The sequence below is a fragment of the Chiloscyllium punctatum genome, chromosome 6 (assembly GCF_047496795.1).
Source record: "Chiloscyllium punctatum isolate Juve2018m chromosome 6, sChiPun1.3, whole genome shotgun sequence".
NCBI lineage: Eukaryota > Metazoa > Chordata > Chondrichthyes > Orectolobiformes > Hemiscylliidae > Chiloscyllium > Chiloscyllium punctatum.
The window spans coordinates 33,256,296-33,283,108 of NC_092744.1; the positions used below are offsets into that span (position 1 = coordinate 33,256,296).

At 40.3% G+C, this 26,813-nt stretch overlaps 1 protein-coding gene across 22 annotated transcripts in view; it reads right to left on the reverse strand.

Annotated features, from left to right (window-relative positions):
* LOC140478847 (uncharacterized) overlaps nucleotides 1-21,408 on the reverse strand; it is a 352,643-nt gene extending 331,235 nt beyond the window's left edge. For 21 of the 22 annotated variants that reach the window (XM_072572342.1, XM_072572329.1, XM_072572328.1 and 18 more), the window contains exons 1-4: nucleotides 21,224-21,408; nucleotides 7,186-7,275; nucleotides 4,972-5,058; nucleotides 1,810-1,896 (exon numbers count right to left, since the gene is read on the reverse strand). In XM_072572342.1, coding sequence (XP_072428443.1) covers nucleotides 1,810-1,896; nucleotides 4,972-5,058; nucleotides 7,186-7,275; nucleotides 21,224-21,296 — 337 coding nt within the window. In that variant the 5' untranslated portion in view covers nucleotides 21,297-21,408. The remainder of the gene's footprint in view (nucleotides 1-1,809; nucleotides 1,897-4,971; nucleotides 5,059-7,185; nucleotides 7,276-21,223) is intronic. The other variant, XM_072572345.1, reaches the window with a different exon arrangement.
* Between the last annotated feature and the right edge of the window lie 5,405 nt (nucleotides 21,409-26,813).

Genomic DNA, 26,813 nt, shown 5'->3' on the forward strand with positions numbered 1-26,813 from the left:
GTAGATGGTAAAATTGTAATCAGAGAAGGGAAGCAATTATTCAGGTGCATAGTCACATCAAATGATGAAAGTCAAAGAGTGAAATACAATAACTATCTGCGCCAAAATATTTCATCAAAATAAATCATGCATGACATCTCAATATTAAATACAAATCAACAGTGATTTGCAATCAAGCAGATTAATTACTATAATGGTGCGAAGAAAAATTAGGAAACATCTTTGGAATATTGCGTGCAATTCTGGTCTCCTTCCTATCGGAAAGATGTTGTGGAACTTGAAAGGGTTCAGGAAAGATTTTCAAGGATGTTGCCAGGGTTGGAGGATCTGAGCTACAGGGATAGGCTGAACAGGCTGAGGCTGTTTTCCCTGGAGCGTCGGAGGCTCAGGGGTGACCTGATAGAGGTTTACAAAATTATGAGGGGCATGTATAGGATAAATAGAAAAAGTATTTTCCCTGGGATCGGGGATTCCACAACCAGAGGGCATAGGTTTAGGGTGAGAGGGGAATGATATAAAAGAGACCTAAGGGGAAACATTTTCACAAAGAGGGTGGTACATGTATGGAATGAGCTGCCAGAGGATGTGGTGGAGGCTGGTACAATTCCAACATTTAAGAAGCATTTGGATGTGTATATGAATAGGTAGGGTGTGGAGGGATATGGGCCGAGTGCTAGCAGGTGGGACGAGATTGGGTTTGGATGTCTGGTCGGCATGGACGGGTTGGACCGAAAGGTCTGTTTCCTGCTGTACATCTCTATGACTCTATGAATCTATCTTATGTCAGTTCGATGGTTTGCCTGGACTAGATCTCACATGATCAGGAGGGCCTGATACACATTTCTTAAAAGTATCAAATATTTTATGAAACTGATGTGTTATGAGATGGCCTTTATTAAAGAGGATCAGAACATGAAGGAGTAATGCAATATCTCAGGTGAAGACACTGTTATTGTTCACAGCCAATGTCAAAGAAAGAAGTGATTGTCACTGCCATACAAGTTGTAAATAGCTTTGTTGATATACTTTTCTCTGCGGTTGGAGGGGATGATGAGGGAATTGTTAATGTTAAGTTGTGTAATCAGAGAAGGGAAGCCATTATTCAGTCCCATAGTTGCATCAACTGATGTAGATCAGTTCAAAGGGTTCAATAAAAAAGATAAGGAAAACAAAAATATTTTATCAGCACATAATATGCACGTGATGTGACCAATAAAGTTTTCTCAATGCATTTTATGAATGGTTTTTGGGCTTTTGAAATATTTTTGCTTATTCTGAAAGTTCACATTACAGGAAATTTGTTTTAAATTCCCCATTTGGTTCTTCAGGCAACTGTAAAACCGTTGCTTAGATTCAGTTTCATGTGAAGAGAGGGCATGAAGATATGTACAGAGGAAACTCGATTATCCGGGATTTGATTATCCGGACAAGATGGCAAGGTGCCGATGTTTGGCAAAACTGTGCTATCGGGCTATTGATTAACCGAACGTTCCATTCTCCAAGAAACCAATCCACACCCTTGTCTTTGGATAATCGAGGTTCCTCTGTAATTTTCTCAGCCAATCTTATTGGCTACATAACCAGGTTACAAAGTGCATTGACTCCAACACCATAGTTTCAATCCCAGACTGACTGAATTCACTCTTAATGTCCTGCCTACTTCAATCCTTGCCTCTCCTGAGTGATGGTGACACTCAAATGAATTCACCATTGTTTATCTGTTGCTAAAGGGTGTGCAGCACTGAGGTCTACTGCAAGTCCGGCAACTTTGACATCACTGTTTGATGGTGAGATTGCAACAAATTGTACCTGTTTTGTTAGCTGTATAATTAAACTCAGAGGTGGTTGCTTCTGTGGAAACGTTTGCTTCTGAGGTCCCAGAAGATGTCACATATTCTAGTAATAAAATATCAATGAAACAGTGTAAGGCTCCTTGTATTCATCAGTACTGTAAAATCAAAAGGAAAACTTCACGGAATTGAAATCACCCGATTGATTATTCTATCCTTGCTCACAAAAGTTATGAAACATTTGAAATGAGTGAGATGGTTTATATCAACCAGAGCTTCCATTAACAGTCTGGTCCTTCAAGAATTCCCAATATATTCCGATGTATTTTGTGAACATAATCTGTTAGGAGGTGCTATTGATCCATTACTTGGGAAAATAAAAATCTGACTGTGATGCCAAAAATTGTTTTCTGTGGTACATGTGAATAGAAGTAGTGTTTGGTACTGCTTTGCAAGTTGTGGACAGTTCTGTGGATATGCTTTCCTCTGATGCTGAAGGGGATGATGATGTAACTGTAGATGGTAAAATTGTAATCAGAGAACGGAAACAATTATTCAGGTGCATAGTCCGATCAAATGATGAAAGTTTCAGTAAAATAATTATCTGCGCAAAAATACTTCATCCAAATACATGATGCATGACATCTCAATACAAAATACAAATCAAGGCTGAATTGTAATCAAACAAATTAATGACTATACAGGTGCGAACAAAAATTAGGGAACATCTTATGTGAATGAGATGGTTTGCTGGGACTAGATCTTGCATGAACAGGAGGGTCTCATCCAAATTTCTTATAGGTATCAAATATTTCATGAAACTGAGAAGGGAAGCCATTACTCAATCCCACAGTTTCAAATTCAGGGTACAATGGACCTGAATTCCCAAGGCTCTTCCTTTTACACTATAGTTCACTCTGGAATTAAACTTCCCAAAATGCATCACCTTACATTTGTCTGGATTTTGTTTTAAAACAACAGATACAATACAGATTTGTAATTTATTCAGCCAATGGCTCAGTGGATAGTTTGCCTGTCAAAGTGGCTGCAACAGCCTGGGTTCAATTCCCAGACTGGCTGATTTTACTTGCAAAGTCCCACTTCGCCTGAGGAATGGTGGTACTCAGATGAAGCTCATCAACACTTAGCAGTCTGTATTGAGTAAGGAGAAAGTGGGGACTGCGGATGCTGGAGATCACAGTCAGAAACTATGACACAGAAAAAACACAGTCGGTGAGGCAGCATCCGAGGAGCAGGAGAGTTGACGTTTCAAGCATAAGCTGTTCATCAGAAATGTGGGCCGGTGGAGGAGACCCAGGACTTGCATGTCCATGGTGAACTGGGAGGGGGAGTTGAAGTGGTCTGTCACAGGGCAGAGGGGTTGTTTGGTGAGTGTACCCCAGAGATGTTCTCTGAAACGTTCTGCAATTTGCCGTCCTGTCTCCCCAATGTACAGGAGACCACATTGAAATCAACAGACACAGTAGATGAAGTCTTTGGAGATGCAGGAAAATCTCTGCCAGATGTGGAAGGATCCTTTGGGGTCTTGGATGGAGGTGAGGGGGAGGTGTGGGCACAGATTTTGCACCACCTGGAGTGGCAAGGGAAGGTGCCGGGAGTGGAGGGTGGGTTGTTGGGGGACGTGGACCTAATGCGGGAGTCGAGGAGGGAATGGCCTCTCTTGAATGCGAAAGGTTGGGGAGGGAAATACATCTCTGGTGGTGGGGTCTGATTGTAGGTGGTGGAAATGGTGGAGGATGATGCACTGCATCCAGAAGTTGGTGGGGTGGAAGGTGAGAACTGGGGTTGGGGGGGTGGGGGGGGCGTGGAGTGGCTGTGTCCTTGTTGCACTGGAGGGGTTTGTGGCTCAAGGACAGAGGTGCAGGAAGTGGAATGTGCTGGAGAACGTTGTTGACCACGTGGGAGGGGAAATTGCAGTCTTTGAAGTAGGAAGCCATCCATGATATTCTGGAGTGGAATTGGTCCTCCAGGGAGCAGTTGTGGTGGAGGTGGAGGGACTGGGAGTAAGTGATAGCGTTTTGCAAGTGGTGGGGGGTGCAGGTGGGAGGAGATATAATCCAAGTAGCTGTGGGAGTCGGTGGGTTTGAAGTAGATGTCGCTGGAAATTGGGATGGAGAGGTCCAGGAAGAGGAGGGAGGTGTCCAAGATGGTCCAGGTGAACTTGAGTTCAGGGTGGAAGATGTTTGTGAAGTTGATGAACTGCTCAAGCTCCTCATGGGAGCACATGGTGATGCCAATATACACATCAATATAGTAGACGAAAAGTTTGGATATAGCAAACTCCACAGACTCCTGAGGCGGGAATTAAACCTGGGTCTCTGGTGCTGTGAGGCAGCAGTGTTAACCACTGTGCCACCAAGTCCCAGACTACATGAGTTTCCAATGAGGGTCCCGCCTTCTTTTACTCTCCCCTCGCCAAAGCTGTACTGATATGTGGACAAAGTTAAAAATCACACAACACCAGGTCCAACAAATGTATTTGGAAGCACTAGCATTTGGGGCACTGCTCCTTCATCAGGTAGCTATTGAGCAGGACCATAAGACACAAAGTTTACAGCAAAAGATCAGTGTCATGCAACTGAAATAATATATTGAACAAACCTAGATTGCTTTTAAGTCTTTCACCTTTTGAATGGGTTGCAGGTTTTGGTTCATTCATATGTAAATCCCAGAACTTCGTTTAAGTCACATTCTCAAGATAACTTAGGAGTTACTCAGTGATACCTGGATGCAGCTCACTGATACTCGTCTGTCTCTACTGAGTCTGTAGCATTACGGTCTGCTGGTACAGGTAGAATGTCCTTTATCCGAACACCCAAAAACCAAAAAGCTCCAAAATCCAAGGTTTTTTGTCAAATTTTTTTTCTCATTGACAAGGTTGTTTGGTGAGCAAACAGTTAACCCAAGTGGCCACCCACTTGATGTGTGTCACTCAGATGCGACATGGAGGGGTGTGGACAAGCACATTCTTACTTAGAAGTCTGCTCCTCCGGTAAGGTTTTTAAAAATTTCACCATTAAACTGTCACTTATTCTTAAAAGCGAAAAACTCCAAGTTCTGAAAAGCAGCTGGTCCCGAGCATTTTGGATAAAGGATCCAAACCTGTAGTGTGGTAACATTGACTTTTACTGTTTAATGACTAGATTGCAATAAAATGTACCTGTTGTTTCTGATGTTGTGGAAGCTGTAGAATTAATCTTAGAAGTGTTTGGCTCATTCAAACTTCTTCCTTGGATGGTCTCATTTGCTGAGAATAAAATCACAATGAAACAGTGTAAAGCTCCCAGCATTCATAACTTGTGCAAAATTTAAGATAAATTTCAATTAGTCATAGGGTCATAGAGATGTACAGCATGGAAACAGACCCTTCGGTCCAACCCGTCCATGCCGACCAGATATCCCAACCTAATCTCGTCCCACCTGCCAGCACTCAGTCCATATCCCTCCAAACCCTTTCTATTCATGTACCAATCCAAATGCCTCTTAAATATTGCAATTGTACCAGCCTCCACCACATCCTCTGGCAGCTCATTCTATACATGTACCACCCTCTGCGTGGAAAAGTTGCCCCTGAAGTCTCTTTTATATCTTTCCCCTCTAACCCAAAACCTATGCCCTCTAGTTCTGGACTCCCCGACCCCAGGGAAAAGGCTTTGTCTATTTATCCTATCCATGCCCCTCATAACTTTATAAACCTCTATAAGGTCACCTCTCAGCCTCCGATGCTCCAGGGAAAACAGCCCCAGCCTGTTCAGCCTCTCCCTATAGCTCAAATCCTCCAACCCTGGCAACAACCTTGTAAATCTTTTCTGAACCCTTTCAAGCTTCACAACATCTTTCCGATAGGAAGGAGACCAGAATTGCACACAATATTCCAACAGTGGCCTAACCAATGTCCTGTACAGCCACAACATGACCTCCCAACTCCTGTACTCAATACTCTGACCAATAAAGGAAAGCATACCAAACACCTTCTTCACTATCCTATCTATCTGCGACTCCACTTTCAAGGAGCTATGAACCTGCACTCCAAGGTCTTTTTGTTCAACAACACTCCCTAGGACCTTACCATTAAGTGTATAAGTCCTGCTAAGATTTGCTTTCCCAAAATGCAGCACCTCGCATTTAACTGAATTAGACTCCATCTGCCACTTCTCAGCCCATTGGCCCATCTGGTCAAGATCCCATTATAATCTGAGGCAACCCTCTTCGCTGTCCACAACACCTCCAATTTTAATGTCATCTACAAATGTACTAACTGTACCTCTTATGCTCGCATCCAAATCATTTATTTAAATGACAAAAAGTAGAGGACCCAGCACCGATCCTTGTGGCACTCCACTGGTCACAGGCCTCCAGTCTGAAAAACAACCCTCCACCACCACCCTCTGTCTTCTACCTTTGAGCTAGTTCTGTGTCCAAATGGCTAGTTCTCCCTGTATTCCATGATATCTAAGCTTGCTAATCAGTCAGATAGATGACAGTATTGTTGCCAACGACAATTATGAATCATCTGAAATGAGAGGGATGGTTTTCCCATAATAGAGCTTCCATCATAAGTAAGTTCCCACATGAATTTCTAATAAATTTCAGACATTTTCTGAAGCTGACTTGTTATGAAATTTATTAAGAAGGACAAGAAAATTAAGGAGGTTAAAATATTGTTACGTGAGCAAAGTTTTTTTAAACAGTAAATGTTAATAGACGTGGCAGACAGTGCTTTGCATGTTGTGAATGGTTGTGTTGATATACTTTCTTCTGATGTTGAAGGGAATGATGACCTAACTGTGATAAAATGATAAAATTGTAATCAGAGATGAAAGCAATCGTTCAGTTGTATCGTCAGAACAAATAATGAAGATCCGTTCAAAGCTTTAAATAAAAAGATGATCAACAAAAAGATATTTCATCTACACATATTATGCAGTGATCTCAACACCGAAGTTTGCACACTGTCTTTTATGAATAGTTACAGGGCCTTTTTTTCAACAAACATGTTCATTTTGCCATTACAGAGTATGTTAAATTGTTTGTTTCAAATTCAGTTTTCGGTTCTCAACTTTGAAGATCACTGTGTTTGAATTCTGATTTATGACAGGATATACCATGAAGATTTGTAATTTATTCAGTTCAAACTGTTGGCTCAATGGCTAGTTTGGCATCCAAACTGACTCCAAAAGCCCGAGTTCAACTCCCAGAACGGCTGTATTTCCTATCAAGATCCTGCCTTCTTAATCTCTCCCCTCACTTGAGCTATAGTGATACTCAGATGCAGCTCACTGACATTTGTCTATCTCTACTGTGTGTCCAGCACTGTGGTCTGCTTGTTGTGTGGTAACTTATTATTTCATGGCTAGATTGCAATTAAATATACCTGATATTTCAGATGGTGTAGAAGTAATCTCAGACGTGGCTGTGTTTGGGGAAGTGCTTCCTATCGAGGTCCCTGAAGTTGTCTGATGTTCTAAGAATAAAATATCAATGAAAACATGTAAAACTCCATTTTTTTTAATACATTGAGCAAAATTAAAGAAAAAAAATTCACGGAATTGAAATAAAACTGATTCATTACTGTAATCCTGCCAATAAAAGATGCCAAGAAGCATCTAACGTGAGTGAAATGGTTTCACATGAAAAGATCCTCCATGATAGGTAAAGTTCCACGTGAATTTTCATAAATTTCAGGCACTTTCTGAGATTAACCTGTTATGAGATTTGTTTTATTAAAAAAGGCAAGAATATAAAGGAGGATAAAATATTATCTGTGTGAGCAAAACTGTTTTTAGTAGCAAACGTTGATAGAAGACGTGATGGCTGTGCATTGCAAAATGTGAATGGTTCTGTTGATGTACTTTCCTCTGATGTTGAAAGGGATGATGACGTAACTGTTGATGCTAAAATTGTAATTTGAGAAGGGAAGCCATTATTTAGTTGCATAATCAGATCAAAGTGTTAAATAAATGAATGATCAACAAAATATTTAATCAATATATATTATGCACATGATCTCAACACTAAAGTGTACACAACACCTTTTAAGAATAGCTACTAGCCTTCTTTTAAAAAAATATGCTCATTTTGCCATTGTAGAGTATAGCAAATTGTTCTTATGACCACTTTGAAGATCATTGTTTGCTTTTTGATTTATGGCAGAAGATACCATGAAGATTTGTAATTTAATCAGTCCATATTGTTGGCTCAATGACTCCAACTGACTGGGTTCAATTCTCAGACCAACTAGTTTCCTGTAAAGGTCCCACCTTCTTAAACTCTTTCCTCGTCTGAGGGACGGTTATTGTCAGATGAAGCTCGCCAACATAACTATCTCTAATGGGTAGTCAGCACTATGGTCTGCAGGAAGTATAATAATTTCAACTGTACTGTTTGATGGCTAGATCGCAAACCTGTTGTTTTTGTTGTTTTACCGGCAGCAGAAGTATTCTCATGAGTGGTAGCTTCTGTGGAATTGCTTCTTTTGGAAATCTCAAATGATGTCACATATTCTATGAACATGTGAGTTGGAATCGGTTTTTAATCATCTGTCTTTTCCTGGATCACAACAGAGTTTAGTTGAACCAGAACTCTCTAAATTTAAAGGGCTTTTTCCATGTTCAACAGAATTGCCAATCAGAAGTTTCATTTTCCCTGGCAGTTCCCACAGAACCTGCTGAGTGGAGCATTTTATAAAGTCCTAATGTGCAGTTTCAATTCATGCTTCTCCAAAGGCTATTTGACCATTGAAATACCTGGACCGTTGAATAGAATATCGAGTTAGGACTTGTCTGCTGCTTGTTTAAAGTATTAGTTGGCATTATGAAGATTGAATCTTAACAATTATAAAGCATTGTAAATTCCAGTGGTTTTACTTGTTGAGGATGGCATGTTTCATTCGTAGATAGTTCTGTTGCTGTTGTTTCCTGATGTTGATGATAAAAGTGTAATGAGTAAAAAAGTGTTATTACACATCTCTGAAGCAAATGGGACTTAAGCCAAGTTTTCCTAGTTCAGAGGTAGGGACACTACCGTTATGCCACAACAGCCCTGCTGGAGTAAGTTCAATATTTTTCTAATCAACCTCCTCAGAGATCTTATTACATCCAACTGGAACAGATGGGACTTGAATCTAGGTTTCCTGGCTCAATGATTGAGACACAAGAAGTCTGAGTCAAAAAGTGTGGTGCTGGAAAGTGCAGCAGGTCAGGCAGCATCCGAGGAACAGGAGAGTTGACGTTTCAGGCTTCATCAGGAATGTTGATTCTCCGGCACCTTTTGTTTGCTGCCTGACCTGCTGCGCTTTTCCAGTGCCACATCTTTTGACTCTGATCTCCAGCATCTGCAGTGCCCGGTTTCTCCTCGACACAAGAGCTCTGAGCCTGGATAAGTCCAAAATTTTTAATCAACTTGTTCAGAGATGTTATAATATTCTCCTATAGTTTTCGGCTGAACTGAATGAGATGCTTATGTCTTCTGCCCATGGACCTTCCATGACAAGTGATGTGTGATACCAAGTTTCAACAAAGTTGAATATTTGTCAAAGTTCTGAGTCTATTTTTGAAGAAAAAAGTGGAATATGTTTGCGTAAGCTTTTTTTTAATTCAGTAATTAAATATTGATTGAAGAAATGACTGTGGGTGCTGCAACAAGAACAATCACTTCTGTGGGTCCTGAGTTTCAATTAATTCTATGAGACAGGAAAACTAAGTTTGAAAATATCCAAGAGGTTCAAGTATGTTGATTGTGCCATAGATGTACTTAGTATTGATAGCTGATTTGATATTATGGAAATAGAATTCAAAGAGTATACATAGACTGAATTTTGAAAACATAGATGGTATTCACAATTTTTAAATATATTGAGCTAGAAATTCCAGTTTCTGGTGGAAGAGATTCTATTTACAGTAACCCAAAAAATTATCTACTTATCTTTCAGTGACCTTTTTGGGCTAGACTCCAAGTCTTGCCTCTCTCCCAAACGGATTCATCAAAGTAAATCAGGGAGGAACCCACTTGTTACAGGAATAGCTTTGCATACCAAGACACATACCCTCAATGTCATTTACTGTCGTTTTTGAAGCATTAATGGTCACAAAGACACTTTGGCAGTGATTGGGGGAGGCTATGTGTCTGAATTTAGTGAGAGGGATGGGTGGAAAATAGGTGCACAGTGAGTTGCATAGCAGATGGTTAGAAATTTTACATGTTGCCGTTTTGGGAGGAGGGGACAAGGTCCAGCTAGCCTTCACACTGGGCTTCCGCTCATCTTTCTAGTGGGAGCATCGTGTCAGGGAGACAACGGTGTTATTGCTGGATTGTTAATCCAGAGACACAGGTAATGTTCTGGGGACCCGGGTTTGAATCCTGTCACAGCAGATGGTAGAATGAATTCAATGAAAACCTGGAATTAAGAGTCTAGTGATGACCATGAATCCATGGTCGATTGAGAGGGGAAAAACCATGTGGTTTACAAATGTCCCTTGAGGAAGGAAACTGCTATCTTTACTTGGTCTGGCCTACACATGACTTCAGACCCACTGCAATGTGGTTGTCTCTTAACAGCCCTCTGGGCAATTAGAGGTGGGCAATAAATGCTGGCCTAGCCAGTGACACTTGCATCATGTGGGATATTAAAAAAGAAGGCCAGCCTTCCTGCCCTTGTCCAAATTAAGCTTGAAGGTTGCCCATTGTCAATCAGATCGTGTTATGATTGAATGCCTACAGTGTGGAAACTGGTCCTTCAGCCCAACAAGTCAACACCAACCCTCCAAAGGTTAACCTACCCAGACTCATTCTTCTAACTAATGCACCGAACCTACACATCCCTAAACACTATGGGCAATTTAACATGGCCGATTCACCCTAACCTGCGCATCTTTGGACTGTGGGAGGAAACCCGCATAGATGCTGGAAGAATGTGTAAACTCCACACAGACAGTCACCTGGTGCTAACCACCGTGTCACCCCTGTAACCTGTTATTTTACTTGAAGCTAAAGTGGTTGAACCATTGTTTCAGTGGCTCATGGTTCTGATTATGTCCTACCAGTTCTGTGCAATATTAATGAAATGAATGAAACTGAAGTTTTGGGCAGATTAGAGGAAGAAGTTATATAAAATGGCTCCATGGATGAGGAATTTCAATAACATGAGCAGATTGGAGAAGCTGAGGTTTTTTTTCTTAAATGTGTAAAGACTAAAAATAGACTTGCTAGAGGTTCTTAAATGATGGAATGTTTAAGTTCAATAAATACAGTAAAACTGTTTCCAAGGCTGAATGAAGTAAAGAATGCAGGATGAGGCTTTGGGTAAAAGAATCCAAAGCAACATTAGGAAAGTCTTTTTGATGCTTCAGCTCATTAAGACACAAAATGCACTGACCCTCCAAAGAGTAACCTTAATGATTGGGATGGTGCATACCAATTTAATAGTAACCATCAATAGGTAAAATTGGGCAAATAAATTACAAGGTTATAGGTTATATTAGACAAGTAGGACTGAAGAAATCATTATGACTTGAAATGTTCGCTGTGTTTTTCTCTCCACAGGTGCAACCAGACCCGCTGAGTTTCTCCAGCTTTTTCTGTGTTTGAGCCAACCACATCCTGTGGCAAAGCTAGTGGACTGTTAGCATGTTTTTAACTAAATGTAAGTCAACATGAATACAAGTAATCCTCTTTATATTACGCAGTACTGCTGCTGTCAGCACTTATCCCACTGGACTGCTCTGGCCTGCAATGATGCTGTATCACATCTATACTATGTTAATAAGGCCAGTAAATCAATTCATTGCTTTAACAATTTTTTGTATGAAAATGTGCTCCTAAACTCTATTCAACTCTCTTGGTCACAATTTTAAAGTTACAGCCCCTATTCTAAACTCACAGGGAATACGCTGGGAAATTTTAATTCTGTTGTGGTTAAAACAGGGCATGAACAGAATTATTGTGTGAGCACAGTAAAGAAACCTGCAGAAAAGAAAGGCAATAATGTTGCTGTCTGACAGAAACTCACTTATATCAGAGTGTTGTGTAGCAGATGATAAAAATAATTTGGTAGAGAGATTTATGAATAAACCAAAGGAGATGGAAGGATGTTATTCCAGGTAGAACAGGCACTACAATCATCAATTGAAGTCATGAACAGAAAAGGAAAGGTAATAGCTGATTGTTGCTTTAGATATCAATGAGAAAATAGAAGACACAATATTAGAGGAAGATTGCATCTTGGTTTCTTGTGCATTTAGTTTGATATCAGGATATCTGATCATGGCTTTACTAATGATTATGTCTTTACTGTTGAAATAATGGCCATGTTGGAAATTGTATCATGAGAACTGCAACTTTGGGTAGAACCTTGTTGGGGCATTGAGGGTCTCATTTGCTGGCTGCATAGAAGACTGGCAAGAGACACCCTGCCAGTTTTTGTGAAGGACCCCAAATCAGGCAGTGGTGAGCCAATGGTGGCCATTCCCCAGAATCAAGCTCTTGAGAGCTGCTGGTCAGTCACAGGTTGATAGCTTTTTTGCTCAGCAGCGCCTCAAAGGCAACAGCAAAAACACTCTCCCATGGTCTCGAGATTGCAGAATAACCCAGGCCACAAGTAAGTTATGTTGGAGGCTTGGTTTTGCAGGCTGGAATCAATGGACAGAGAGGCGTAAAAGATTTGGTAGGAAGAGTTGACTTTCAACTTGTCCTGTTGCCAATGTCCTGTCCCTCAATAAGATGTAGAATGTTATTGATTGAGAGTCACCATCTCCGGACCCAGGAGATAATGATCTGCCCACAGTTTTATCGAATATCCATCGATTATGGTGACAACTCCCCACATTGCCTTCCCCAACCCCCGCCATGCACATCACATGGTAACAAACCTCCTCCCGCATTAATACTAACAGGAATGGGAGATAGCCTTTCAGTGGTCATTAATCGTTCAACCAACACTCTCGATTGGCAGTCGGTCAAGCAGTTCAAACATGGGATTTGCCTTTCAGAACTCAGTTCTGGAAAGGAGGTTGGCAGGGTTCAGAAACATATGAAATGGAAACATTGACCCTTCAAGCCTACTCCACTATTTAATAAGATCATGGTTGATCAGTTTGTGTTTTTAATTCTGCATTCCAATTAAGGATGAGTCATTGAACTTGCAGAATGTCTCTTCATATTTTTATGCCATCCCATGACTCACTGCATTTGCCTTGAAACCCTTTGTTGCTCAAGTCCATTCTTTTGCACATCTCCTATTTCTTTATTAGATTTCACTGATTATAAATTCTTTTGACTGCTTGTACTTCTTTTGTCTTCTCCCATACTTACTGGGGCCATTCTCTTTATATCAGAACATTAGCAAGGGCTTCTTTGCAGTTCGTCCTAATAAAGAAAAGGACCCAATAGCCTGGTCTCAGTAATATTTATTAGGTTTCACAGAGGTTTTACAAAAACATATGCAAGAAAAGTAAAAGTGAAATAGCAAAATTTTCCAAAATTTGAATTGGAGGAAATGTTGCTAGACTGGTTTTTGCACCTATCCGTCTCTATTCACACACGCAATGGTGATCATGCCAGGTGAGTCAAAGTAATCATGCCTGCAGCATTTCACATATATTTTTGACTGACTAGGCATGTTGAAAGAAAACTCCAGCCAAAGGCAGGAAGGTAAGATTTAAAAGAAAGGAAAACAAAAGCATTTTTAAGAAATAATATTTCTGCGCAATGTTTTGGCCAATTTATCAGAATAACTATTATTTTCTTCTTATAGCACTTACATTTAAAATAATACTGTTTGGGTAAAGCATGCATTTCTCAGCAGAAATTTTATACCAGCCCACCAATATATTAGATACATGAACTATACATGATGAATGGTCAGACCTATTATTCTATTCAGTGGTTGTACCTATACTGGGTAAGAATTTCAGAATTAGTGGAAACAGGTCATTTGGCCCAACAAGTTCCACACCGATCCTCTGAACAGTAACCCACCCAGACTTATTCCCCCACCCTATATTTACTCCTGACCAATGCACCCAACCTACACAACCCTGAACACAATGGGCAATTTAGCACAACCAATTCACCTAAACTGCACATCTTTGGGTTGTGGGAGGAAACAGAAGCACCCGGAGGAAACTCACGCAGACACTGGGAGAATGTGCAAACTCCATGCAGACAAATGTCTGAGGCTGAAATCAAACCCAGGTCCCTGGCGCTATGAGATAATGTGCCTCCCCAAATTAGGAAGCATAAGGAATCACCATCAATTAATCTTTGGGTGAATCTCATCACAAATTCCTTTCGCCTTAGTTTTGTTTTTTTCTAGCTTTGATATTTTTGCTAAGCCATCCAGACTTCAAGTTTTATTTCAGATCATCAAAGGATCGTGTTATTAGAAAATTAGGCAAAAACAGAAAGCTAGAACACATGGGAAGCCTCCCTGTGCTGACTTTCTTAATCCAACATGCTGCCTGATTGTAAACCTATGAGACGTAGCAGTGGAAGGGGTCCATTCAGTCTATCATGTTTGCTTGTTGACGTTCCTGTCTTATTCCCATCACCTTTGATTCCCTTAATGATTAGAAATCTGTCTATTCCAGCCTTAAATATACTAAACGACTCAGCCTTGGCTAAAATTATAATTTCAGATTTTGTTTCCAATAAACTAATCTGGTTAAAACTGGCCTCCAGTTCTCCTTAAAACTGCATACAATTTGAGGCCTGTGTGGCAGGAAGTGGTTGAGGCCAAACGCCAAATGTTTTCAAGAAGGAGACAAATGTAGTTATAGAGTCAGAGACGTATCGCACAGAAACAGACCCTTCAGTCCACCTCGTCCAGGCCAACCAGACTTCCTCATCTAATGTGGTCCCATTTTCTAGCACTTGGCCCATATCCCTCTAAACACTTCCTATTCATATACCCATCCATATACCTTTTAAATGCTGTAATTATATCAGACTCCACCACTTCCTCTGGCAGCTCATCCTATACACTTACCACTTGCTGCGTGAAAAATTTGCCCCTTCGGTCCCTTTTAAACTTTACCCACTCACCCTAAACCTATGCCCTCTAGTTCTGGACCCCCCAGCCTTGGGAAAATACCTTGTTTATTTACCCGATCCATTCTTACAACTAAAGGGGTCAATGGGTATGGAGCAAAAGTGGCGACAGGGTAATTAGTTAGATTATGACCTATGATCAGACTGAATCACAGAGACGGTCAAAGGGCCAAACGCCTACTTCAACTTCATTTTCTAAGGTTCTATGATTTTAGGTTATGGCTGCTACGATTTATCTGCCAACGTGCTTTCAATGTTCGGAAAGACCTTTCTTTTTGCTACTTGTACTCTTCTACATTTGACTAAGGTCAAAAATGTCAACAATAACATTTTGACTGTTTGTATTACTTAATAATGCACTAAATATCTACTTAGTTCCTTTGTAAGGATGAGATTTGTGCAGCCTCATCATTAGTACATACCTTTAAGCCAATATCTATAAGTTTTCTTGGCAGCATTTTCGAAGACCATAACCTCGATCACTGGGGGAGCTGGGGCAACAGACACCCAGAGCACCACTAGTTCCATTTTCTTTGCATAGGCGCATACTATCTCGATTTGCTAACCTCCTGAAACTCCCTACCCAATAGTATGTGAGTGTACTTACAGACAGTTCAAGGAGACAGCTCTGAATCCCTCCATTACAGAAACAGGCCACTCAGCCGATTGAATCCACATCAACCCTCCAACAAGCATCCCACCCAGAACCACCCCATCTTTGTAATCCTGCATTTTCCATGGCTAATCAACTCAACCTATACATCCCAGAATACTATGGGAAATTTAGCATGGCCAATCCACCTGACCTGGGCATATTTACATTATTTTCACTATTTTTGCACAACCCTAGTACAAAATTTGCGATGTAATTGAATTGCTGTATTAAAGTTGTACTTTGACATGGTATCACTTCCAGGATACATTACTACTATTATAATGCCCTCAACATTGAAATTGGACAGTTAATTGCATAACAACATATAAAATGCTCATGAGTGATTGCTGGACAATCATTCACCCCATCCATCCTAAAGATCTCAACCTCCAACTTCATCGATCACCAACCCTAAACAATCGCCTCTACAGTCACTTCAAGATCCACTAACAGGTCAATTCACTGACATGTTGTGCTCCACAGGAATGATCCTATCCTTACTCTATATTTTCTCTCCTATTTCTAATTTCACACACAAGTCTTTTAATAACCTAAGCCAGTTTAATATGTTCGCATTTTCTGGTCTTAATTGTCTTCTAGACCTAACTGTCCAAACATCCCCATTCTCTGCACTTCAAGAATGGCCTCAGGACTTTCCTTTTCTCTCTTGAGCAATACGCAATGATTCTACATTCATTCTCAGCCTAGATGGACATATTCTTACATGTAATGAATTCTCCTTTAACTCAACTCACTCTTTCTAAATACAAGTTGTCGCCAAGGAAAGCAATAATGCTCACAGTCATAGAGTTATAGGGATATACAGCATGGAAACAGACCCTTGTGTCCAACTTGTCCATGCTAACCAGATATCCTAAGTAAATCTAGTCCCCATTTGCTAGCATTTGGCCAATATCCCTCTAAACTCTTCCTATTCATGTACCCATCCAGATGCCCTCTAAATATTGTAATTGTGCCAGTCTCCACCACTTCCTCTGGCAGCTTGTTCCAAAGGCACAACCCTCTGCATGAAAAAGTTACCCTTTGGATCCCTTTTAAATTTTTTGACTCTCACCTTAAACCTATGCCCTCTATTTTTGGACTTCCCAATCCTGGGGAAAAGGTCTTGTCTATTTACCCTATTCAAGCCCCTCATGATTTTATAAATGTCTATAAGGTCACCCCTCAGCCTTCTATGCTCCAGGGAAAATAGATCCAGTCTATTCAGCCTCTCTCTGGAGCTGAAACCCTCCAACATTGGCAACATCTTGTAAATCTTTTCCGAACCCTTTTAAGTTTCACAACATCTTTCCTATAGCAGGGAGACCAGTACTCCAAAAGTAGCCTAACCAATGTCCTGTACAGCTGCAACATGACCTCCCAACTCCTGTACTCAATGCACTGACCAATAAAGGCAAGCAACCAAATGCCTTCTTCATTATCCTATCTACCTGCAGCTCCATTTTCAAGGAACTAATATCTTGCATTCTAAGGTTTTGTTGTTCAGCAACACTCCCCAGGACCTTACCATTAAGTGGATAAGTCCTGCCCTGATTTGCCTTTCCAAAATACAGCACCTCACATTTATCTAAATTAAACTAAATCTGCCACTCCTCGGCCCATTGACCCATCTGATCAAGATCCCATTGTACTTCCAGGAAACCTTCTTCGTTGTCCACTACACCTCCAATTTTGATGTCACCTGCAAACTTACTAACCATAGCTCCTATGTTCACATCCACATCACTTACAGATACCTGCCTTTTCATGGAAAATGTAAGACATGCTTTACATAGTTTGGTTGTAGGCACGAGTCTGACTTCCAGCTGCATGGATCATTAACTCACACTTCTACCTTTCAAACATGCCTGATAATGTGTCTTACTTCCAGTTGTAGAGTTATAGAGTCATATAGCACAGAAACAGGCCCTTCAGCCCAAACTGTCCGTGCTGACCAGGTTTCCTAAACTGAACTAATCCCATTTGGCATGCATTTGGCTCATATCTCTCTAGACCTTTCCTTCCAATGTACCTGTCCAAAAATCTATTAAACATTGTAATTATATCCACCTCTACCACTTTGTCTGGCAACAAGTACCATCTCATCACCACCCTCCCTTCCTCAACTTCCCTGCCCCTCTGCTTCTGAGAACAGGTTATTGGCCAATATTTTCTGCAAGTCCACCAATTCCCACAGCTAATTGATTGCATTTTTTCCGACCCCATTTCCTGCAAGGACTTTATTCCAAACTCTCAGTTTCTGTGTCTATGGCCATTCTCACAATGCCAATTTCCACACCATTACTTTGATATGTTTTCCTTTATCCTTATCTGGATATTTCTCCTGACATGGTCAATAGGGCCCATGACTGTATCTATTTCAGTGCGTCCATATCTGATCACATCCCTTCTTCTACTACACAGAATCACATTAAAGTGTTTCTTCCACTGACCTTCCACCTCACCAGTCCTTGCATTCAATGAATTATTGTCTGCCATTTCCACTACATCCAGAATGGCACTATGATCAATAATATCATCCATTTTCCTCTCTTTTCAGAATTCCAATGAAATTGTTTTCTCTATGACATTTTGATCCATTCCTCAGGCATCCTGACATCTTCCTTTCCCATTGTATTTTCCCAGCACCTGCCCTTTTATCTCCATCCTTCTCTCCTTCTCTGGTCTGAAACATTCTTTCCCGGTGAAACTGAATTGTATTTCTAATTTGTTTTTTGCTTATTTTTAACTCACTTGTATAATTTGCATTTTCTTTTCAATTTAGGTTTAGATTTGATTCCCTACAGTGTGGAAACAGGCCGAGGAGCATCCCACCCAGACCTATTCCCCTCTGACCAATGTACCTAACACTACAGGCAATTTAGCATGGCCAATTGACCTAACCCGCACATCTTTGGACAGTGGGAGGAAATCGGAGCACCCGGAGGAAACCCACGCGGACATAGAGGGAACGTGCAAACTCCACACAGACAGTTACCCGAGGCGGAAATTGAACCCAGGTCCCTGGCGCTGTGAGGCAGAAGTACTAACCACTGATCCACCCTATTTAGTATTCTGCATTAATTGTTTATGATGCATTCCTCTCCTCATTGGGAAGATCAACGTGGATTTGGTGACAACTTACTGAAATAGGAGGGGATGCTTCCAATGAGCCATTTACTCGAGTGTGGACTTCCCAGTAGACTCCATGCATTAGAGTAGCAGTGATAATACTCCAGCTGGAGTTTGATCAGTAATTCAAAGAGGTGCTATATATCTTCACTGTTTTCGCATTGCAGCCCTAGTTCTGGTTTCTTACTTTGCTGCATTTTACGCCAATGCCACCATTAGATGGAGCATGTTCATGCATGCACAGAATCAGTGTTTTTTCACATTACAATGCTGATGCGATGAGAGAGGTAAATTGCAGAGAGGGCTGAACGTCTGCTCAAGAGGCCTTTGAGCAGAGAGGTTGGTGTCAGGTCCACAGGCTTTTGGGCAGAGAGGTGGGGATCAGGTCTCGGGCCTAAATTTTAATTGTCCCATGATTAGTGCAGTCATGTATCAAACCAGTGGGCACTTTGATGGCAGACAAAACATCGTCCACTTGATTCAAAGCTTAGAGTGCACACTGCGTTAGAAACCAAAAACATAACTGCACTATAAAAAGCAAGGAAAATATGCAGAATGTTTCTAAATTACTGATTAAATGCCACATGCAGCATTACCTCCATTCATTCTGCAAGCAATCCTGAGCTCCGGATCACCTGTCTCTGTAGTTAGCCATCCACACTACTCCGGTAAAATCAATGCAGTTATTTTTAATCACCCTTTTTAATGCCCAACTCTCCATGCTCCTATACAAATACATTGCCTTTTGTTGTGTCCACCACTCTTTCTCTGTCTTTGTACTTGCTTAAACCTTGTAACATCGCTAACTTTTCCAGTTTTTTTAAGTTCATGATTCAGAAACGTTAGTTCTGTTTCTCTCAAGACAGATACTGCCTGACCAGTTGAAAAATTCCACCATTTCCTGCTTTATTTTCAGTCTGTACAGCAATTAGCTGAGGAACAGTACCCTGCTTTGATTGTGATTGGTCAGTCGACTCAGAACTGACCCTTCGTCCTTGTCAAATGAATTACAGAATCCTAACAGTGCAGAAGGAGGTCATTTGGCCCATCAAGACTGCACCAACCACCCAAAGAGTATCCCTCCAGATCCTATAACCCTGCATTTACCATGGCTGATCCACATGTCTGGATACTATGGGACAATTTAACATGGCCACCCAAACTGCAGATCTTTGGACTGTGGGAGGAAACTGCAGCATTTGACAGAAAGTCACACAGACATGGGGAGAACTTGCGAACTCGACACAGTCATCCGAGTGTGGAATGATCAGAGTCCCTACAGTGTGGAAACAGGCCCTTCAGCCCAACAAGTCCACACTGACTTTCCGAAGAGCAACCCACCCGGACCCATTCCCCTAACACTGCAGGCAATTTAGCATGACAAATTCACCTATCCTGCACATTTTTTGACCGTGGGAGGAAACTGGAGGCCTCGGAGGAAACCCACGCAGACACGGGGAGAATATGCAAACTCCACACAGACAGTTGCCTGAAGTGGGAATTGAACCCGGGTTCCTGGCGCTGTGAGGCAGCAGTGCTAACCAGTGAGCCACCGTGGAGCCCATGTCTGTATACAGTGTAGTGAATTGACTGGGATCAAACAATTAAGGCTTGTAAAACATTGTAAGTAAAATCCATAAAAAGCTCACCACCAAAGTGGGAGTAAGAACTGAAGAAAAGAATTTCAGGGAAAATCTATGACTTGGAAGTGCTGATGTTGGGCTGGGGTGGACCAAGTTAAAAATCACACACCAGGTCATAGTCCAGCAGGTTTATTTGGAAGCACTAACTTTTGCTTCAAAATAAACCAGTTGGACTATACCCCAACACTATGATCGTGGAAGATTGTGAGCATTGTTGGATCAGCTGGGGTCACACTGAGTAGACTCGATGGATGCCCACTTCTACACCTATGTCTTATGATCCTTAAGGGACAAAATTGCTTCTGATTAATTAAACGTTCAGAGTTATTTTTACTAAAACATTAATTTTCAATTTATTCTTTGGTGTATTTAAATATTGTTGGAGGTTTTTTTCGATCATAGATCTTTGACATGTTGTACAAACAAATACAAATCACTGCAAACTATTGAAAAATCTCAGAAGCAAGCACTGAAGCTGTCAAATGATTGATTCCGAAGAATACTATTTAACGATTGTCTACTATTTAATTACTATTTAATTATTTAAGGACTCAGCAGACAATCAAGGTATTTTTCAGTGTATAATTTCAGTTACATCACACTGTAAATTTTTGCTATAAATTCTGTGCCTTACAATTGTGTCCTCCACAACCACCTGATGAAGGAGTGTCGCTCCGAAAGCTAGTGCTTCTAATTAAACCTTTTGAACTATAAACTGGTGTTGTGTGATTTTTAACTTTGTACACCCCAGTCCAACACCTGCATCTGCAAATCATGACTACTATTTAATGATTGTCAAAAAAGAAACATTATCTAGCTGCTTAAACATTTCTTGGCAATACGAATAATTAAGGGGCGCTACGCCAAAAGGTGAAGACAAATGCACGTGTTCAAAATGATCAATAAAACGTTTATAGTTTCCAGCAAGTAACTCTTACCATTAGTGTTACAGGGCACTGTGCTAAATGACCGCTGAGCCAATGCAAATAATAGAATGTAGAAGAGCCACATCTTGTACCCAGCTTGGGTCAGTTCTTTCAAACGTTCTTCCTCCCAAAACGCTAGAAAATAAGAAACAACATGTGGACCGACAACATGCTAGAAAATAAGAAGCAGGAACTTGCCACACTTATGTTGAAGGTGAAACTTTTTTTCCTGGTAGAGTATGTATATTGCTTGGACAGAGGCGGAGTTATGATGCTTTCTGTTCATATTTTATCTCTGAGTAACTTATTTGAGTCGGTGTCAAACCGGTTTTTTTTTTGTTGTTTGCATATTTTATATGAATGTGTTTCGTTTCCTTGTGCAAGTTAAACGCTGCTCAGATTTAATCACCGATCTTCTTTACCCATTTCAAGCTTCGTATTTTGGACTTTGATCTGTCTTTGTTACCAATCGGCTAATTCAACAGCTTCACTTTCTTTTTATCCAACTCACTTTCCACTGTTGGCAGACTTCTCCGATAAGATGTGGAGAGGGAAGAGTTGGATATTTAATAAACCTTAACTGCCATCGTAAGACTTAATTCGAATTTGTAAAGCACTAAACTTTTATTATCTTAACGTCACAAACCTAACTGAACCAAGCACACAAATGCTGAGGCTAAAAGAACAGGCATCAGCTTGCTGCAATAAATCAGGGCTAGAATGAACTGTCCATTTAGTGAATGAATGGAGCTTCCACAATATTCAGAGTTCAAAACAATCCAAAAAAATCAGACCAATTGATCTGCACATTAAATATTTCACTATTAGCGCAACATGGTGAAATATCTATACTATACACAAGATTCACTGCCAGCTAAATTATTCAACACTTCCTCCCAAATCAACAATTTCTATCACCTAGAGGAAAGGAAATGTGTAAATGGGGATATCATCACCTCTGTGACCCCCTCCAAGTCATTCACCCCTTCTGTCTATAGCGTGTTCCTTTGTTATTACTAAATGCTAAAACTTGTGCCACCTTATGGGAGCACATTCATCGTGTGGGCTACAATTCAAGAAGACAGCTTGTTACTACTTTCTTAATGGCAAGTAGGGATGGACTACAAAGTTTGTTTTGCCAGTGATGCCCCAAATCCTGTGGATAAATAAATAAATATTCCCTAAAACATTGCAAGGTCAGTCAAAATTTAACAAAAGTTATTTTCAGTCTGTACAGCAATTAGCTTAGGAACAGCACCCTGCTTTGATTGTGATTGGTCAGTCGACTCAGAACTGACCCTTCATCCTTGTCAAATGAATTACAGAATCCTGCAGTGCAGAAAGAGGTCATTTGGCCCATCAAGACTGAACCAACCACCCAAAGAGTATCCCTCCAGATCCCTCCAGGCTGCAGGAGTAGGCTATTCAGTCCTTCAAGCCTTTTCCACCATCCAGATCATGGCTGATTATCTGTCTTTGCTATTCTCCTGCTCTCATCTCATATCCCTTCATGTAATTAGTCTCTAGAAACCTATCAATCTATATCTTGAACATATTCAAAGACTGATTTTCCACAACATCCTTTATAATAGATTCTAGTATTTCCTCCACTAGTGACCACAGATGCATGTCTGTAGTGCCTTATCTAATATTCTGCCTTCTTCCTTCCAGAATAGTGGGGCGACATTTGTAACTTTCCAATTTTCATGCAATCTTCCAGCATCAATGACCATAAATATTATTAATTCTATCATCACCTCTTCTGATTCTTTTGGATGAAAATCACTGGCACTTGGAAATTTCATTACTTTCAATAATACTAAGTTCTCCAGTATTACTTTCATTTGCCAATAATAATTTCTTTCAGTTTCTCATTCTCACTGATCCCTTGGCTTGTTGTTATTTCTGAACGATTTCTTCTGTCTCATCTGTGAGGATGACACAACTAATAAGTTAGCTTCTCTGCCATTCCCCTGTTTGCAACTACAATTTCTCCTGTAATAAATCCACATTTGGTTCTGTTAATTGCTTCCCTTTTACTCACATAGAATCATCGAAACCCTGCAGTATGGAAAGAGACCATTCATCTTGAACGACGTATAAGATAATCAGAGGGTAGACAGTGAGAGCCTTTTTCCTCGGATGGTGAAGGCTAACACAAAGGGACATTGCTTTAAATTGAGGGGTGACAGATTTAGGATAGATATTAGGGGTAGTTTCTTTACTCAGAGAGTAGTAGGGGCGTGGAATGACCTGCCTGCAACAGTCTTAGACTCGCCAACATTAAATGGGCATTTAAGTGGTCATTGGGCAAATATATGGATAATAATGGAACTGTGTAGGTTAGATGGGAATCAGATTAAGTTCACAGGTCAGCACAACATCGAGCGCCAAAGGGCCTGTACTGAGTGGTAACTTTCTATGTTCTATCTCACTAAGGCTGCAACATTCCCCTGAAGAGCATCACCATTAAAGATTTTACAATTTATTTTTATGTTTCTCAATAATTCACATCTATGCTCTACCCATCCTTTCTCATATGTGTAGTCTTTTTGTGCTAAACTCTGAAATTTTTCCTGCTGAGGTTTTGTACCTTACAGGAACTTACGTTTGTTACAAAAACATGCATCAATTCTTTAGCCATTGCTTCTCTTCCATCATGCATTTCAATGTTTTAGAGGTGCCAGTGTTGGACTGGAGTGTACAAAGTTAAAAATCACACAACACCAGGTTATAGTCCAACAGTTGACAACCACCTGATGAAGGAGCAGTGCTCCAAAAGCTAGTGCTTCCAAATAAACCTGTTGGACTATAACCTGGAGTTGTGTGATTTTTTAACTTGTCAATATATTTTCTCAATTTATCACAGCCAACTTTCCAGTCACATCTAGCTTCCTTTGTTTAAACTTAAGACCCATCTTCAGATTGAACTGTATTGTTTTCAAAATTAATTGAAAATTCCATCATATTGTGGTTAATCTTTCCAGAAGAATTTCTGCAACAACATTATTAATTCACCCCTTCACAATGCATAATACTAGATCTAAAAGAACCCATTTCCTAATTGGTTGCTTAACATACTGTCTGGAAAACCACTTTGTACAACCCTCAGGAATTCACCTACCACGGCATTCACGGTCATTTAAATTACCCAGCCTATATCTAAATTGAAGTTAACCAAGACTATTGCATTACCCCTGTTTCATGAAACTCTAATCACCTGATTTATACTATGCATTTATTCAAATATGTTTGGTGGCCTACAAACAATTCTACCAAGCTCCATCTAAACATTTTCCATGCCCTGTTTTTCCCATCCTCCTTGTACAGGTCCCACATGTCCAGAACCGGTTGCAATACCCCTGAGATGTAATGCCCCTGTTTTATTCCATTTTTTCAGCTGTGCTTTCTATAATATTTCTATAACCACTAGCACACGGTATTGGGAGTAACATTTAATGTTTTATTCTTCAATCATTTTCCTGGTTTCTTTACCACTGCTTTCAGATTCTTCATCCCTATTTGTACTTCTATCATTGGTACAAATGTAGACCATGAGCTCTGGCAGTGCTCACTCCCTGATAAAAAGTGTCTGGTGACATCTTGGTGACATCCTGAACACTGATATCAGAGAGGTAACATATCATTCTGATGTTATGTCCCTGCCACAGAAACATCCATCCATTCCTTCAATTATTGATCTCCTACTAATGCTTGCTTTCCACTCTTCTTCATTGCCAAATATATAGCTGGGCTGGTTGTTGTATCACAACTTTGACTCCTTCTACATTCCTCCACACTCTCCCCACCAACAAAATGTAAAATCATTTAGTGAATAAGATAGATTCAAGGAACTCCTGCCAAAGGTATGGCAAAGGGATTGCTGCTGGGAGTTGAACTCTTGATAACTTGTAATAACAATTTGGATGAAGGGATGGAAGGTGTGGTAGCTAAGTTTGCTGATGTCATCAAAATAGGTCAGCCAGTGAGCTGTGAAGAGGACATAAGGTGCTCACAAAGAGATGTGGATCAGTTATGTGTGTGGGCAAAGATCTGGCCAATGGAGTAGGATGTGCGAAAGTGCGACATTGTGTATTTTGGCAGATTAAAAAAGGAGCATTATCTAACCATGAGAAACTGCAGAACTTCTGGTCGCCCAGTTATAGGAAGGATATTATTAAGCTGGAGAGGGTTCAGAAGAGATTTACTACGATGCTGCTGGGTATGGAATGTTTGAGTTATAAAGAAAGGCTAGGACTTTTTTACTGGAGTGTAGGAGGTTGAGAGGTGACCTGATAGAAGTTTATAAAACAATGAGAGGTATAGAGAGAGTTGATGGTAGTTGTCTTTTCCCCAAGATGGGGAATTTCAAGACTAGGCAGCATATTTTTAAGGTGAGAGGAGAGAGAATTAAAAACGACATGAGGCATTTTTTGTTTTACACAGAAGGAGTGGTGACTGCAGGTACAATTATAATGTTTCAAATATATTTGGATGAATACATGAATAGGAAAGGTTTGGAGCGATATGAGCAGGCAGGTAGGACTAGTTTAGTTGGGGGTTATTTTCAGCATGGACCCGTTGGACCAAAGAGTCTGTTACTGCACTGTATGACTCTATGACTCTATAACTCTGAGATGCTGAGAGATCTGGGTGTCATTGTACATTGTACATTACAAAAGTTTAGTATGCAGGTTTCTTTAGTAATGGATTTCTATAAATTAATTACTACATGGAAAATGTTTAAACACTAAATCCCACTTACTTCCCAAAATGACGTCAGAAATTGTATATCTCACCTATAGAATCATACTTAATGTGTCCTTCACTCTGTTTCACATGCCCGTTCCATATTTGAATTTGAGAAAATTAGAGGTGTTTTTATCATTCGTGCAAAAAGTGTCATAAATGATGCAAAGATAACTTGCTTCACAGCATCACAGTAACCCAAAGCAAATGGAGAAAGCAATACAATTTGTTTGCATTGTTTTCAGTGGTTCCTTTTCAAATGAGTTTGCATGTCACCAAATATAGCACTTGCCACGAATCAGTGAAAGGTGACAATGTTTAGAATGTGTTTACAACATGACTTTTGTTTGTCTAAATACTCATTGGTGTGTTTAAGAATGGTACCTGAATGCAATTTGTTTAAAACAGCTGAAAATTGGTTTATCACTAAAAATAATTTTTAGTCAATGTCTATTATTTCATCTGCGAGTAACTTGGTTTTAAAGAAATGAGAATGACAGGACCATTTGCTGCTTGCATTCTTGAATAGCAATCAGCTTTTAAATAAACTTAAAAGCAAATTATGTTCAGTGGCTTTTGAAATGTGATAATTAATGTCTTTGTAATATCAGAAATATCCTAGAAAACGATCTCTTTCCAAGCAGGCCAGGAGGAGCTCCCTAAATTTCAAATGGCTGTCAAGACCTGAATTTCTTCATTTCTGGCTCATTCTGAAAAATTACTGGTTAAATCTCCATGATCGTATACCAGGTCACCAATGCATTGTTTTTCAAAGCAACAAATTATGTGGCTGTTGTTGTCAACATAGATATATAGATAATAGATGCAGGGGTAGGCTATTTGCTCCTTCGAA